The 18453-nt window shown below is 37.2% G+C and overlaps 2 protein-coding genes across 2 annotated transcripts in view; both read left to right on the top strand.

The window, feature by feature from the left end:
• The window catches only part of LOC145684590 (UDP-glycosyltransferase UGT5-like), a 28919-nt gene extending 17467 nt beyond the window's left edge, over positions 1 to 11452 (top strand). The window contains exons 3-5 of the mRNA XM_081756981.1: positions 2922 to 3147; positions 7732 to 7951; positions 11170 to 11452. Coding sequence (XP_081613107.1) covers positions 2922 to 3147; positions 7732 to 7951; positions 11170 to 11434 — 711 coding nt within the window. The 3' untranslated portion in view covers positions 11435 to 11452. The remainder of the gene's footprint in view (positions 1 to 2921; positions 3148 to 7731; positions 7952 to 11169) is intronic.
• Positions 11453 to 12563: 1111 nt separating this feature from the next.
• The window catches only part of LOC145685736 (UDP-glycosyltransferase UGT5-like), a 36905-nt gene continuing 31015 nt past the window's right edge, over positions 12564 to 18453 (top strand). Inside the window, exon 1 of the mRNA XM_081758230.1 lies at positions 12564 to 12700. The gene's annotated coding sequence lies outside the window, so the exon portion shown is untranslated. The remainder of the gene's footprint in view (positions 12701 to 18453) is intronic.

The raw sequence follows: 18453 nt of genomic DNA, 5'->3' as shown, positions 1-18453 counted from the left end.
ATTTATGGGAAAATTTGCTATTAATAAGGTGTCACTGTTATGCGTTTTGTTTAAAACTTTTGTCTGATTCAAAATGGTGGATTTGAACATGGCCGCCATCAAGGCAACTCTTACCATAGACCTAATATTTATCCATCTGCTTTTTATTTAATTATTATCATTAAAACAAAATTTACAAGGTGGGGTAAAGGACTAATACATATGCAGCAACAATATTTAATTTCTCTGTAACTTTTTACCAATTGCGCGTAAATCAAAATTAACGTCACCATTGTTCTTCTGATTAAATTTGAGTCTTAAATCATGTATCACATGACCCTATTCCTATTTTAAAAACTTAACCTTAATTCAAAATGGCGGATTTCAAGATGGCCGCCGTCAGATATACCCTTACTATATGACTTCCCCCTAGTCCTAATATGTACCCATATATTTGTTAATTATCTTTTGTCGTTACAAGAGGTCTTACAGAGCTTTTACCTCCAACTGTATGAAGACTATTCTGTACTTCCATGTGATGTTCTGGTAGCTGTATCTCCTAAACCCCTGGAGCTTCGCACCTACAACTTCACTGAAATACTGACCACATTTAGTGCTACTTTCTCATATGTGTCTCAGTCAGCAACTCGATTCACCCAAACGTAAGGTTTACTTGTGAGATGCAAAGAAGTCCACAACCGAACATTACACCACCTGATTGTCATGGTCGGTCTTCCCTTCTAGAAGATGGTGGAAATGCCAGAAGAAGTAGTAGTCAGTGACAGAGATATCGAATTAATACGGTGGATGAGGAGGGATTCATACTGCAACTTCGAGGGGAGTCTGTACTGTATTTTGCGAGATATGTGGATGAACATTGTCGTCCATCACGTGGACAACATGTGTGTTGAATATTGCAGACAAGTTTGAGGTGCACTTCATTGATCTGCATTGATAATTTCACAGTAATAACAGCTTCTATAGATGGTGAGGTGGTTTAGAAAACCTCTCTGGACGTTGGTCACGATCCGACCACTGTTTTAACCGTTTACGATTGTCATAGGAAATCCATTTTTCATCTGAAGTGACAATTTGATGCATGAAACTGTCCCGGTTATTTCTTACTCTCAGAGAACTGCACACCTTTAGACGGCGATTCTTGGCCGGTATAAACTCATGTGGTACCCAAGAGTTTAACTTTTTGCCCTGACCGATTCACGGAGCTTGCGAGCGGCATTGGTAGCCAGTAATGTAACTAATGGGGTTGTAGGGCCCACAATGCGAGGAAGGGGAGAAACCACGAGAAAAATGGTGCCCATTTAAGTTTGAAATATTAACTTTGAGAAGCTACGATGTTAAAATCCACTGTTCAGGTTTCATTTAAACTTTCTGTACAACTATGTCCACAAAAAATAAAATAAATAAATAAATAAAATTAAAAAATAAATTTTGTCACCAATCTTTTAATCTGAAATTGGTTGATTTCAAATGGATTGGCCGTAAAGCTACCCAAAAATTTAAGTTTAAGTACTTATCGTAATTTTGCGCTATATCTAATTCACCATATCTCTACTGTCGTCTGACTGCTACCATAATAAAAATCATGAATGAGGATTAGTTTTGTCTTAATAGCCGCATGGTTATCGTATACTACAAACCTTTAAATTGATTGATTGATTTTCAGTTTAGCGTCCTTTCACCAGTGTGGCTGTATGAGACGTGCACCTACACCTTAACGTGGGATCCGAACCAAATGACATCCCGCTGGGAACCAAACCCGGTTATCCCACGTCAAAGGCGCGTATGCTAACAGCTTAGGCACGAGGGACCTCTTACAAACTTTTATCTAAACAATGACATCGTTTTTTTGTTCTTGTTGTTGGCTCTAAAACTATGCATGAATAGCGTCATTTGGAAAGGACATGCAGGCAATTACCCCTACCCATGAGTTTTAGAGAAACATATATTTTAATCAGTTGTATACTAATAAAAAGTCTTGAAATTCATTATGTTGGAGAATCTTCCACTACCCCTAAGCAAAATGTGAATTGACGCTGCTGTTACACATATGAGAGCTTATAGTCACTTACATCATTTACATCATTTTGCTCTGGAGCTCCGTCGTGGCTAAGCAGTTGGCGTACGCACCTTTGGAATGAGAGGCCTGGGTTTGATTCCCGGCAGGAGTTCATGTGGTTTAGATTCCATGTTAATCATAGGTCCACGTCCCGTATAGCGTTGCTACTGAAAGGAGCGTTAAACTGAAAATCTACTCAACTCATTTTGTTCTGCTTGATGAGATATATGAGTCTCATGTTCGACTTTTTTCCTCATTAAGAGGCCTCATGCCGTCGAAATTAAAATACCGCGAATTTTACAGTAATCATGTGATATCTTCAAATAGATATAATATAATATCGAAATGTGGAACAAGAGCGCCCTTGACAATATCATTTTACATGAGATACCGTTATCACGACTCACTTATCTGCTTTCGATTTTGAGCCATTTTTGAAAATCGCCATTTATTTTCGCGTTTCCAAACGACTGAAAACGGAAAGCCACTAGGTGACTTGTTTTAACGGTACCTCACGCAAAATGATATTGTCTAGGGCGCTCTTGTTCCACATTTCAATTATATTTTATCTATTTGAAGATATCATATAATTACTGTAAAATTAGCGGTATTTTAATTTCGCCGGGATGAAGCCTCTTAAATTCTAATAATATTGCAATGTTTATTAATTTACTAATGAATGAAATATGAGAATGAGATGCATAGAAAATTACTGTCAATGCATTATGTTACATGTAAAGAATATGAAGTTACTTTCTGTGGTGTAGTGACTCAACACTAGTAACAAACATGAAGTCCAAATTAGTGTGTACAAACTTTCAAAAGAATTAAAACACATTTTTTAAAAAATGCTTTTTATTCACAGGATTTGTTGGAATTCGTAGAAAATTCTGGTGAAGAAGGCTTCATTATATTTTCGTTAGGATCAGTTCTGTCCGAAGTTCATTTCCCACCAGACATCTTAACAGAGTTTGTGAAAGCTTTCTCCAGAATTCCACAAAGAGTGATTTGGAATTGGAGAGCAACTCCACCGGCTGACCTATCCTCTAACGTCAAATTGGTTACATGGTTTCCTCAACAGGATTTGCTAGGTAAGAACAATAACCAACAAACTAACTAACTCTATGGCCTATGAAACCCAGAGATTCAACTCTCCATTGATTTTTGTCCTTAGCGAACTGTATTCATTTTCTATTTTGTATTCCTATTTCTGCAAGATCCATCTTAATATTGTCCTCCTGTCTGCTCCTAAGTCTTCCTAACAGTCGTTTTCCAATTGGTCTTCCAGTTAAGACTTTGAAAGCGTTCCTTCTTCAATCCTGGCTACATGACCTGCCCACTGAGCCTCCTAGACTTCCTGACCCTAACAATGTTGGATAAACCGTATAAATTATGCAATTTCTCCTTATGAAGTTTCCGCCATTTCCCATTCCCGTTCCTCTCAAATCCGAATATTAGTCTTAGGATTTTCAGGAAGAACATTAATTAAACATCTCAACTTACCGATTTGCAATAATGTACGAGCATAAAGATAAAAGATACTGTAATACTGTATCCCTCATTAGATACTGTAATTTTTTGAACGGAAATTTTTAATCATGAATATTTCTGCAATGTAAAATGTAAACTGTGGTATTAACACTATGCTATTTAAGTATGAAAGACTTAAGTTATCCACTATTTACTTAGGGGATCCAGATTTTTTTTTTTTTTTTTTTCATAGACGGCCCAGCACTGTAAGTACAGTCAGTGCTCGAAGTGAGACGGTATGCGGTGGTATGCCATACCGCCTCTGGTTTTTCAGTGATGAAGGCATACCGTCTCTGGTTTTTCAACGATTAAAACATACCGTCACTGGGAAGTAGATTCTAAATACCTTTAATCAATCCATTTTTATACACAGTAATTGACGAATAGCTTTGCATGTAAAAAGATTTAATTTCTTATGTAGAAATAATTTCTAAGTTGACAACACCGACATTTTTGTTATTTTTTCTACCTTTTCTTTTAAAATGAGGTGTATTCACAGATGTTCACCTAGTTTATATTTTGATGTGTCATATTGAATTGTTTCTTTATTTAGTATATGTGTGTGTGTTCTTGCCTTAATGCATGTAAATGTCATGTTTCGAGCATTGACGGATTTAGGAGTTGTCTGCTGTGGGGGTTAGCCATGCTGGGTGTTTGGAATACCCCACATTCAAGTGGAGGATCCGGGAGTTTTCCCACAAGAAATTGTTAATATTTTCATTCGGTTTTTGGAGCATTTTCGTGTGTAATTCTCTATAATACAACATAAGGGGATATTTTTTATTCATTTCTTTCAGAAAATTGGCGGGGGAGCAAAGTCTCTCCACACATTCCCCCCAAACTAAACAGAAGTTCTCCAATGGTTTTCAGTAATCATGTAAATAGAAACGCAATCTTTTAGGCAACATACCATTTCTGTATTTCAACATTTAGATAGCCAGTATGTCGAGTTAAAATCGTAATAAAACATAACGCCTCTGCTTTTTTTCCACTTCGAACACTGAGTACAGTACAACTGTGAAGTTACGTGATAAGGAACAATATATGGGTAAAGAACACCAGAAATACTGGTGTTACCAATTATGCTGATTACAAATTACTCGGTCAGTATACGGGTCTGAACAGCGGCGGATCTAGAATTCAAAAATGGGGGGGGGAAGCTAGAACACAAACTATGATAGACATATCATGAGGTTACTATAAACTTCGAAAAATATATAAACAATAGCTTATATTATTTTTGTCATTCAAAAACTGTGGGGTTAGGCCCCCGCCCCGCCTAGATTCGCCTCTGAGTCTGGATCGACCTTGCTCATAAATTTTGACATATATTCATCGAAACTATTTAAGTCGCTATAAGAACGGAGTTTCCTCATAGCTATATGATTAGTATAGACCCTGGGTCGATTCCCCGTGGAAACTCGCATGGTTCTTATCCCATGAAACTGTAGGTTCATGTTTAATATAGCCCAGGGGCGGATCCAGGACGGACTTCTGGGGGACAGTGGGTTGTAATACTGCTACTTAGAGCTACTTTTAAGAGCTTCAAACTCTGGGATGAGTTATATATATAAACTAAAAAAGTTTCCTCTTCTGGGGGAACGATCGCCCCGATCGCTCCCCCAGGATCCGCCACTGATATAGCCTAGCTGCTGAAAGGGACGCTAAACTGATTGGTATCCAATCCAATCCAAACCTATAAGAACTTTTACAAGTGCAGTTAACACTAAGACATTTGTTGGAAAATTATTTCAAGTCCAGTCCATGACAACATTTCTGAAATTCCAAATCGTTTCAGCCCTTCCCGTTGTCCCAGCAGCTCGGGCGAGCGTTTCTACTGCACGGGGTCTGAGGTTCGACTGCGGATAAGAAAGGATTGAAATTTAAAGGCATTACGATGATTCAAATTCTATCTTACGTGAGGGTATAAAATTATCACAATCTAAGTAGGGAATTGTAATGAATATTGTAATAAATATAAATAGATTGAAAAAAGAAAAATAAGGCATGGTTTAAATAATTAGGCACCATGCCATAAAAACAGAACCTCACCTCGAATCTGCTGAAGACGAACACACAGAGAGAAAAATGAAATATAAAGAGTTTAGGTGAGAGAGAAAAAGGCAGAGGCAGGTTGCGACTGTCCTATAGTAAGACCTAAGAAATGGGCCAAGACAGAGGGAAGTGAATGCTTAAAAAATATCGAAGTAGGGAAAGACAGGTAATTTCTTTTAAAAGACACTTTTTTTCACTGGAGTGTTTCGACATAGAGAGTTTAAATATTTAAATATCCATCATTTTTAAACTATATAAGATTAGGGATATTCCTACCCATTAGTTCACGCTTTAAGTACACATGAAACACATGTTAATTACATGCTAATTACTGTAATTACTTTGCTAATATGTTGGTTAAAGATAAGTGAAGAACGAGAGGATCCACAAAGGGAGTGAATTCTTATATATGCACATTTTTCAGTTACATTTTTTCGTGAAACGTGATACTACAAACCTTTGAAATTGTCAAATTTTGCCATTCAGATTAAAACAAAATACCTGCAATGCCCGTCAAGCCGCTATACGTAACTCTTCTGCAGGTTGTCTAAAACAAAGATATCAACTTTAGTAACATACTAGCAACAATGTTAATCTTATGGACTGAATTCACAAATCTACACAAACTTTGGAATCGACCAACGAAAAAAAAGGCAGTTTTCAAGAACTTGTGGTTTCCGAGATCTCATTGTCGAAAGAAATTGGCCATAAACATATAAGCGTAGCATTTTAATATGACAAGCTTATTTTCAAAATAGAACATTTCCACAATTACTAATTTAACAATAGACTTGAATGAACGAGGTAGGTATGTTCCCTTTCAAAAGAAACGACTAACTTTAAATTGTGATTTCTCCCAAAAGAAAGAAAAAACTTCCCATTTGTGTAAACCCTGTTCCATAATCAAACAGCATTGACTCCAAAGATTCAGTAAAGTAAACTATATACATAAGTTTGATACAAAGTATTGGCAATACGCTTCTCACATCAGAGGACTGTATCTTAATATTACTACTGTTTCGTACCTAATAAGGCAATGTGAGGCGATGAAGTGTAGCGAGAAATAAAGGCTGTAGCTGATATTGGAATGTGAAAGCGATGAAGTGTTGCTAGTAGTAACGACTGTAGCTGATAAGGAAATGTGAGACGATGAAGTGTGGCAAGTAATAACGACTGAAGCTGATAATGGAACGTGAAGCGATGAAATGTTGCTAGTAGTAACGACTGTAGCTGATAAGGGAATGTGAAGTGATGAAGTGTGGTGAGTAGTAACGAGTGTAGCTGATATGGGAATGTGAGACGATGAAGTGTGGCGAATAATACCGACTGTAGCTGATAATGGAATGTGAGGCGATGAAGTGTGGCGAGTAGTAACGAATGTAGCTTATAAGGGAATGTGAGGCGATGAAGTGTGGCGAGTAGTAACGAGTGTAGCTGATAGGAGAATGTGAGGCAATGAAGTGTAGTGAGTAGTAATGAGTGTAGCTGATAAGAGAATGTGAGGCCATGGAATGTGGTGAGTGGTAATTACCGTATGTTATTCAGTCAAAAGCAGGAGCGTCTGAAAGTAGAGAAGGTAGGTGGAAGCGCCATGACAATATGTTTCGAAAAGACGACCAACTTGCGCGGATCAAGATTGATGTGAGACATGAACAAGGAAAAATGTTTTCAAGGACCTTTCCTTCAGAATAAAGGAAGCACTTCGCGGCAGGCGCTACGATTCAAGAACAGTCATTATCTGTGCCATATGGCAGTCTCTGCGGAACATCGACGAAGACTGACGGTGTAGAATGCCTTCCACAAATGTAGCAGAAGGTAATAGAGATGAGAAGCGATTTCATTCAAGGTTCTTCTGCGCTCAAAACCAGATACGAATTAAATCAATGTTGTGATTACTTTTTTATGCAGTCCTTGTTTGTATATATATAGCTTATGTAAAATATTTCACAAGAGTAAAAGTGCTTTTCATTCATAAATATTGAATAGATGTTATCATGATGATCTTTTCACTTACTTTCCTACTTTCTTACTTGTAGGATCTAAATTGTGCTCATTCAACTGTTATTAAGTTTTATTGTTTCTGTTGAAAGGTCATCCTAAAATCCGAGCGTTCATCAGTCATGGAGGTTTATTAGGGACTCAAGAAGCCATTTATCACGGAGTTCCAATGCTTGGCGTCCCTGTGTTTGCTGACCAGGATTGGAATGTCAAAAAGTCTCTGCTGGAAGGATCTGCTATTCAACTGGAAATCGCAGAACTTACCGCCGATGATATTGTTGAAGCATTGCACAAACTTATGAATGACCCAAGGTATTTGCTGAAGTTTTCTATAACTTATAATTATTATTACACAATGATTACACTTACGGATATTGCACAAGGCAGAGCATCTGTAATAATTTTATAAGGGGAGCCGCTACCCCTGTCAAAATGTTTAGTTAAAATTAAAAGCATCTGTCTCAAATATGTACAGTTGGACCTCGATAACTCGAATTCCTTGGTAGCTCAATTATTTCACATTCGCTTGAACTCTCCATAACATTCAATGTTAAAATAACATCTGTAACAGCATTCAATAGTGCGAATGTTTAAAACCTCGACAACTCGAATTTTAAAGGTTTCATTATCATATTTTAAAACCTCAGTAACTCGAAATTTCGTACTTGCGAACTCCTACAAGTCGAAGTTTACCTCTGTAAGTCGAATTTCTCTTGATGTGACCACAATAACTCGAAGCTATAACTCTATGCTTTTAGGTAGTTGTGAATATTGCTAATGTATACTGTAATTATGTTGTACTCATGTCTAGACATGAAACCCCCTCCTCTCCAAAACAATACATGGACAGTATTTTATTTTTTCCAGTCATCTCATTTAATTTAAGAAACTTTCAAAACTCCGACTTCTAAAGATTGAAGGAATAACTCTTTGAGTTATAGGCGTTATATAATGTTAGTCACTTTTAATCAGGAACGTGGAACCTCGGAAAAATAAACATACTGCTGAACAAAACAGCACTTATTAAATATAAAAACACATTTACACGTGACGTTTCGATCTTCTAACCAAGATCCTCATCAGACGTACACTCATGGAATGTATGTCTGATGAGGATCTTGGCACGAAGATCGAAACGTCACGTGTAAATGTGTTTTTATATTAAAAAGTGCAGTCTTGTTCAGCAGTGTGTTTATTTTTCTGATTTTATTTGCAAGACGTATGACTACGAATGTGTGTCAGTGTGGAACCTCGGTATCTCGAATTTTTGTTGTGGTCACCTTGATTACTGAAAAACTCGATAACTGAAATTTTTGTCTATTCCCTTCAGCTTTGAGTTATCGAGGTCACACCGTATATTATAGTGAAATACACAAAACGAGGAAAATGTTTTTTTTTTTTTTTTTTTAAACTCGAGATGAGTGACATTTGCAACGAATATTAATGTTGGAAACTGTACTTATCGGTATTCATAACATGGTTTGATCTTACCTGCAACCCAAAAGAAAATGTCATTTATATAAATAAGTAATAGAACGGTAATATGATTGGAGACCTAATACTTTTCTCCTACGACCATTCAATAATGCGACACTTCGAATTAAATGTTTTAAATGAAATGTACACTTCTCTTCTGATAGATTTATTTGTATTTACTTCCTTTGTGAGGTTATAAAGAACCTTAGTTTAAAGTGAGATCTAAAGTATAGTGCATTACATACTATCCCACCGGGAATTGAACTCGGGATCTCATGCACTACAGGCTCACGCGTTAATCACTAGATCAACAAGGAAGGCTATTGTATTTTTCTAAAGGGATGTACGGTGTATAATAGCGATAATGTTCCTTACGTGGTCTCTTTTTCAGGAAGGGAGAGTGAAATATACTATTATCTTATCAAATCTGTTTCTATGTAATACAACAATGAATAAACCCTGCTTCAGACAGTAAAAGGGATCTCGCGATTCCATATATGAGATGTTCGGAAGGGCACTTTCCACTAAGAAAATCTATTTATCCTTGTATTATATTCTACCAATATTCCTTTGCTACTGTGCAGGTTGCATACAAGCTAGGGAATGGTATGGATTTTAAACGAGATATGAATAGCCACCGTTACCCATGGAGATATTAACAGATTCACTCCATTAACGAACTCGGCCGAGATAATGACAAGAAAAGCTATTTATCCTTGGGTTATAGGCAACTAACAATTCTTTGCTGGCGTGCAGGTTGTATAGAAGCTAGGGAATGCTACTGATTTTAAACGGGATACTGATACATAGCTTATTACTGTTGCTCACGAGATAAGGTTTGGAGCTGTCTCGTCTCGGAAATGTGTGGTCAAAGTTATTTCTCGTCTCAAAAAAGTATATTTCTTTCTATCGAAAAATCTCTGTCTCTTCTCGTATCTTGTAACGAAAATTCTATCCCATCTCGTTTCATGGGTAACACTAAAAGCCATTTAGTCATCTATTTAAACTCTTTTAAGTTTAATTTATGAGATTTCTTTGTTGTGTTCGTTAAACACAACAAGTTAAATCATTTAGAACTAATAAAATCTCATATTTCAACAGCACTATAGTTTTTTTTACTGTAGTTAATAAGGATATGTGCGCAAATAATTGTTATTTTGTATGATTAGTACAACCGCGTATCAAGGAGTGTGTGTATTCGTAACTGTGCTTGCGTGTCGGTCCCCCCCCCCCCATTGGAAAAATTCTGCAGATACTCCTGCATATACACTCTCCTGTATAAACAGGAGTATCCGCAGAATTTTTCCAATGGGGGGGACCGACACGCAAGCACAGTTGCGCATTCACACACTCATTGATGCTCGGTTGTATATACAAGGTGTTTCAAAACAACACCGACAACGTTTTTGGGAGATTATTTCTGACCAAGATAACACAGAAAGTATAGACTAATCTGGGTGTACAAATGCTTTCTTTCGTAATTATAGGCTGCCGAAAACATGAAAAAATGAACTTTAAAGGTCTATAGCTCTAAAACTATGGGACCTACCGTAGTCGGGTCACTTAGAAACTAGCATGTGCCTTTTCCAAATATCAAAGTTTTAGAATCCTGCGTACTCTCGCAACAATTTTTATAGAGGTAGTTGTTGAGTACTTTAAATTATATGCCCGTAGCCAAATTCCCTCTATAAAAAATGTTTTATGAGCAATTGAGGATTCTGAAACATGTATTTTTGGATATTGCACATATTAATTCCTAAGTGAAGTCTTGATCCGACTACGGTAGGTCCCGTAGTTTTGGAGTTATGGATCTTTCAAGTTCATTTTTACGTTTTCGGCAGCCTATAACTCCGAAAGGAAGCATTTGTGCACCCAGGTTGGTCTATAGTTTTTGTCTTATCTTGGTGTCATCAATCACCTCCCAAACGTTGTCGGTGTTTTGAAACGCCCTGTATATCACAAGTCAGTTACACAAAATCTTTGGGGAAAGGGTGACTTCATGGTAGGTTATTACCTACACAAAATTATTGTTTATTTTTTTTTCTTCCACTTAGCTACAAGGAAAACATGAAGCGGCGACAACAAATTCTGAAGGACAAACCCATGAACCCTATTCAACTAGCGACGTATTGGACAGAGTATGTAATTAAGCACAAGGGAGCTCGCCATCTAAGAACTGCAGCTATGGACTTGTATTGGTTCCAAGTTTACCTACTAGATGTCGCCTTTGTGGCTTTATGTGGAATTTCATCTGCTTGTGTGTGTGCGTACATCATTGCCAGGAATGTTTTCAAACTGAAAAAGCAGAAAGAAGAATAGTTGTTGTATAATATTCAATTGCTTTGTTACGTTTTGTAATAAAAGCAATGTTTATTATACTATTGTTATTTTAATTATATGTAATTCTGTTATGTAATGTTTTTTATTTGGAACTGAAATCCTTTTAATTCTTTCGCTACCTCTCTGGGGCGAATCACACACATCGGCGCAGGAGACCCGGGTTCTATTTTCGGTGAGAGCTCATGTGGTTCGGATCTCATGTTAAGCTGTAGGTCCACGTCTCGTACAGACTAAGCTCAAGTATTATTTCCAACCACAGAATTCAATTTTGTCACTGCATCAGTGGCGGATCCACGGGGGGGGGGCGTTTGAGAGGGCAGGTCGATCGCCCCCCAGAAGAGGAAAGTTTTAAAATTTTATATATAAATAAAACCCATCTCAGAGTTTGGAGCTCTTACAAGTAGCTTTAAGTAGCAGTATTACAACCCAGCCCCCTCCCAGAAGTCCGTCCTGGATCCGCCCCTGTCGTAAGTGCAAATAAAAAAGAAACTTTGAAATCTTTCAGTTTAAGGTCCCACAATTATGCTCTTTAGGCTAAGGAAGACGGATGACTAAGGTAAGTGAATGATAATTCAGTAATTGCGGTGGAATGCGAATGTGGGATGAAACGGAAGTACCCGAGAAAATACACAAACACGATGTTTTTTTACAACAAACTTACTTGACTGGGGATCAAACCAGGGGCCCACGCTCCAGAGGTAAGCGCTCTACCACTACGCCAGCGTGCCCTCCCCCAAAATAAAAAAAAAACATTTAATTTTGTCCATATTGCCCAACTGTCCATGTTTCTCCAATTCACCATATATAAATGGCATGTAATTGGATTGGGCATCTTTCGCTGACTTCGTCGTGCCTTCATCCGTTAAATACTTTGTTTGGTTGATACGGGACTGGTGGCAGCAAATGTAGTAATCAATACACAGAAACAGGCCATACACATATCATACGTTAGCTAAATCCTTGATAATACTACTAAATGCAACGTTTATTTCTCACAAAGGAATGGAAATGTATATTTATATAAGATAAAAATCCCTTGCATAGACATTTGACCTTGAACCGCGCAGGACTTTGCTGAGAGGAAAGTCAATATGTCAAAGTTTTTTTTTTTTTTTTTTTAAACTTTTATTATTGTTAATTCTAGTGAAGGACCATTTTGGTTACTTTTAACGTATTTGTCAGGCTGTTAGACAGCTGCTTCAAAGTTTCACTATAACAACGCGACGATATAATTACCACAGAAAGGTAAGTTATTTTCTTTTAATATAGTGTTATTAACCTTCATAATTCAATAACTGATAAGTATAAATAATATATAGAAATACATTAGTGTTGCTAGATGTACTAACGTCTCTGCTCAGCGTATTAGTAGATAGCTATTGCGTACGAATTGAGTATATATATGGGGTGTCCAATATACAATGCAACCCGGAGTTTGAGATAGTAGAACTTTTGAACCGGAAACGGTACACAATTAATGGTTATTAAAAACGAAACCTTGTTCATGCATATATTTTTAAACTAGGAAGCAACGATTGAAGCACTCTAGGAACCATACAGTGTTGCCAGATGTAACCGAAGGTGTAAATCATTTTTTTTTTTTTTACAAGTCACGTAAATTGACTCATAACTCATACGTATAGATGTCCTGTCGTTAATTTTCAGTTTGTAGAGTTGGAGTAGCTTGGAAACTATGGAATGGAAAAAAGAATTTTTCATTTTCACCTATAACTAATCGGATAAGGCCTCTGTAAGGGGTTACTAGGGAAAACGTGGTTTTCATAAATTAACATTCTGAATTGGCAACAGTGCTGATGTTTCAGTGCATCAAAAGGTGTGTTAAGGGTCTGTCTACATTATGCAATTCCTGAAAACAATGAAAAAGAAACTTTGAAATTATCATGATAAAACTTTACTTACATGCACCCGGCAACATTGCTGTTCATCACGAACTGAATTGTCAGTTCTACGCCAGATTCTGGAAGTGGCCCCGTTTTCATTCAATGAATAGCAGTGTTGCCGGGTGCATGTAAGTAAAAGTTTTATCATGATATAATAAAAAATGCGATCACCTAGAAGTAATACCCTCTGGAGAATCTGACACCATGATCGTAGTAGTCCTTCCCTACGTAGTCGCCACAGATTTTTGCTAGCGGTTCTTCCCTTTCCGTATGCCTGTTTTGTAAAAGTCTGCAGTTTGGCTTTGAGCCTACAGTACAATCTCAGAAATAACGTCATGCCTACAGTCAAAATGGCGTCCTCTAAGAGGACGCTTCATTTCTGGGAAGAGAAAGACGTAATTTTGTGCTTGCAATATTTCATATCCTAATTCTACTGCCCTCATCATGGATGTAAGGGCGGAATGAGCTGGTGTATTGTTTGCCAACAATAGTATCATGTTTGTGACCAATCCACTATGTTTCTTCTTCAGTTCTTCCCGTAACTCAGTCAGTAGCATGGGAATAATAGAAATTAGTATTAGTTTGCCTCTGTGGTAAGTGATCAGTGACAATGATTCCTTCATTGTCCCACTAACCATCTCATTAACCATCACCTTGGCGCCAAATGTGTTGACACTGGTTAATGAGAACCGTCGTCCGGAAGTGTGCGTTTCTAAGTGTAGGGAAGGTTTCCTGTATCTTAATAACTTCTTATGTAAACTACATTTGCTATGACAATCGTAAACATTGACTGAATCGTGACCAACGTCAAATAAGGTTTCAAAAATCTACAAAGGTGTTGTTGCTCGTAAGAAGGTCAGCGCCGAATCTAGTCCGGGGTGGAGAGACATAGCCTCCCCTAGTTTTCACCTTCTAGATCCACCACTAAGATGGTCTATGGTTGTAGTGAACCACCATGTCTTTTTAGGGAATGTGAAACCATCAATGGAGATCGTTATTATGTTGAACTCCATCAAATATCAACAAGTATCTAACAATAGTCAACAGACATTATGTCTTCATGTTGCACGACAACGTTTGCCCAAATATCGCTCAAAGGACAGTGGCGACTCTGAGTTGCAGTATTATGCTCTTTCTCATCCTCCGTATTTCCCTGATATTTTTCCCACTGATTACCACTTCTTCCGACATCTCGATCACTTCTTAGAGTGAAAGACCTTCCTGATGATTCGGTGGCAGTTGAAGATTTCTATGTATTACAAACTCCAGACTTATTTCGCATGGAATCCAATTTTGTCTGAGCGATAACAAAAATGCATGGTGAATATTTTGACTAAGCATGACTATTTTGATTAAGCATGTATTGTATATTTATTATCTTATTTTATTTGCTTTTGGCCCTTGGAAATGACCCACCCGGACTAGACATTTTATTTGTTAATACTTACAATATTGATGGTTTTAAATTAAGCTGTAATTGATGTAATCTTTCACATCTTACTTCACATTAATTTCAGTAATTTTACTAACCAACAAATTTACAAATTTTGTTTCTATAGGCTTAGATGTATGCAACTTTCTATTAACCCATTACCCGCCAAAACTCTTGTATCGTTAATTGTTTAAAATGTGTTTATTCATAACTGTTTGAAATATAAAGACGCAAAATTAGTGTTAGAATAGAGTTAGCCGATATACTTCAGGAAATACAACCCGTTCCATTTTTGGGACAATGGCAGAATATGTAAGCATTTTATATTTGCATTTTACAAACGTCTTTTTTGAAATTGGGAAATTTATCAAATTGTTCCAAATTTATCAAATTGTTCCATTTGCACATTTGAATTTTTTTTATATACTTGTAAATTACTTTATTGCTATCCTACAGCAGTTTGTACGCTTATATTGCACTTATCTTTATGCATTTGTTAGATCACCTCTATATTTTGCAAATTATATGGGATTGTACGAAAACCAATTTCATAAATTATAAAACCTACTCACTTCACTAATTCACATGAGCAACAATGTTTCACTACAATTTATGTGTGAAATGAGTCAAAGCATTTGTCATGCAGTCCTACGTTACATTATTTTACAAATCTTTATTGTCTTCTTCTTGCAACACTTCACTAATTCACATGAGCAACAATGTTTCACTACAATTTATGTGTGAAATGAGTCAAAGCATTTGTCATGCCGTCCTACGTTACATTATTTTACAAATCTTTATTGTCTTCTTCTTGCAAAATGCACGTCTTTTCTGCGTTTCGGTTACTATTATGAGATGATTTCCTGAATCTCTACGCACGTCAATACTAACTCTGCCACCTAAATCTGCTTGCCTGAGGCCCTCTTCTTGTCGCAAAACGGTTTTCCTTAGAAAGATAGAATAGAACAATCCGCCTCCGAACATCGAGCAGGGACATGTTCTCGTTTGCATTGACAATCTAATAGATCCTCCAAGTATTGACAACTGCGACATCTAACACTTGTGTAAACAAAGGCCACCACCACTTCTTTGATCTGCTTCTTACTGTATAATGCTACCTGTTTATCTAGAAGGTCTACACCTCCCATGTGAGCATTGTTCTCTTCGACAAGATGTGGCACTGGCATTGTATATTTCCCCTTTTTTTGCTTCTGAGAATAAGGCCGAACTGTCGAACTGACGACACTACATTATCTAAATTTATTTCTTGAGTTTGCGTTGATTCACTATATTTTGGATCACACTTACACCACTTCGAGGCACGAAAACTCCTCCTGCCTGTTTTATTTTCCGCTTCAGATACATCTGATGTAGACGACGCAACATCAACACTTACCTCTGATGTTTTCCTTCTCTTTGGAATTGATGTGCTCGTTTCGAGCTCAATTCTACCGGAGTTGTCGATCAATTCCAAGGTACCAGCTACTTCACTAACAGCACTTTCCAGTAAAGAGTTCTCTGGTATCTCTTCCTCGTCGGTAAGTTCATCTGGAGGTATAATTGCAAATTCCACATCTTCGGGGTTGATCTCATAACTATCGTACTTTTCTAATAAATTGAGTTGAGTTGATTTTGAGTTTAACGTCCCGTTCAGCAGCAAGGCTATATGAGACGTGCACCTACTGATTAACGTGGAATCCGAACCACATGAGCTCCCGCCGGGAATCGAACCCGAGCCTCCCACGCCAAAGGCGCGTACGCTAACCGCTTAGCCACGGAGGAGCTCACTTTTCTAATAAATTCACTATTTAACCACTGTGAGGGCAGGCTTATACAATGTCATAGTGTTCTACGAAATGCAACCTTTGTTACTTACCACAACACCTAATTATATCTTCAGAACTACTACTATTCGACATAAAACTGAATTATAACTTACATAGGAAATAATACTAACGTAACCAGCCAATGTCCCAATTTGGGGACGCTTGAAATAAATATATGAGAAATTTAACTAAATGCATTTATATTGCATAACAGACGATCATATTACTTTGAGATTCATGTTGTCACAGGACAAACTTTATTTTATTGAATATGCGGTACTAATATTACGCTAAAACGGAAAAAAGTTTGCACAGTTGAAAAATGCAAATTCGACATTACGTCGTGCCATGTCTTGGCCATCGTATTATTAAAAGTTTGCAAGTAGCTTTTGTATCATGCAGAACAGACTCTAAACAAATGAAAGGAAGTGAAATATTGAAAGAATATCTTTTCAAACACTTTCAAAAATAATCTAAAACCCCGTCCCAAAAAAGGGACAATGGCTGATAATGGGTTAACACAAGCATATGTTCCAACGTGTTACTCATGTTAGCGTGCTTTGCATTTCCCCTTCTGCGCCTTTCATAGAAGAATTCGTCTCAACTCGCATCGAACACCTCGCATGAACATTTTAGTGAACCACTCCATTCCCTTTATTTCCCTCGTAGGTGATATTCAAGCCTGCCATATGTCCTGTATAAAACGGGACAGTCTCGATTTTGGGCCCAAGTGTCCCACGTTCCCGTAAATGTAGTCAGGACAGGCAAATGTCCCGTATTTTAATCCTTTCCCATTTCTGCTACCAATATCAGCTTATTCGAAAAGTTAAAAACCAAAACTTTTGACATAGGCTGGTAATTCTGTAATTATAACACACATACACACACACAAGCAAACATAAGATGGCTTCGAGTGCTTCTACATCCACATGCACAGGGAAGATTAGAGACTTTTTATCCAGCAAGACATTAGATAAGTTAACAAGAATTATATATAATGTTTTTAAGAGTCTAGGGGCACAGAATTGTGCTTTGATCTAGAGTTTAGGAATATGTAAATCCCACCCTGACAATTACACACCAAGCAAGGAGAAAAATCAGCTAAGTTTTCATCAGATTAAACACACAAACGTAATTTTGTCAAATACAGCCATGAAAATAAATATTGCTAAAAGTGCGAAGAATATTGAAGGTAGATTGAAGATTGTACATAAATAAAACGAGATTATTTACACATAGTTTTCCCGATTGCGGGGCGATCACACACACTGTTGATGTCCTGTATCTTACGCTTAACCCTCGAAAACCATCTCTTTCCGAATTTTCTCATGCCCATGCATTTTCGCCTCTGTTGCGCATCCTGCGCATTTTCTTCCAGTGTTTTCGGACTGTATCCATTTGCAATTCCACATTCCAATAATATATGGCTGATTCACCATTCTCTGAGTGCAATAAATCATGCCGAGATTTGGACTCAGTGTTTCCTAAAGAAAATTTCCCTCGAATGACACATTTTTTTCCTTTTCTTATCAAATTTCCCCTAGTTTGTTGAGTCTCCAATTCCTTATACAGAAGTTAATTTAGCTATATTAAAGGAAGTGTCGACCACATTTCTTTGTTCATTTTTTTTTTCACTTTTTAAAAACTTTTTCCTTCACTTATTTTTTAGAGGAAAAAATAGACACAAATACAAATAGCTAATAATGGGTTCCAATGAAGATACTGTGAACACACACACGCACTATTGTTATTCTATTGGTTTATTTCTGAAGAACAAGAAAAAAAATAAGCATTTCTATTCGTCAATCAAGCAATAAGCTCATAACCCCATCCCCCCCC

Source organism: Thermobia domestica, chromosome 5 (assembly GCF_964235325.1).
Source record: "Thermobia domestica chromosome 5, izTheDome1.hap1.1, whole genome shotgun sequence".
Taxonomy (NCBI): Eukaryota; Metazoa; Arthropoda; class Insecta; order Zygentoma; family Lepismatidae; genus Thermobia; species Thermobia domestica.
Note: the sequence above shows the minus strand (reverse complement) of the source record. Positions and strands in the feature narration are given on the sequence as shown.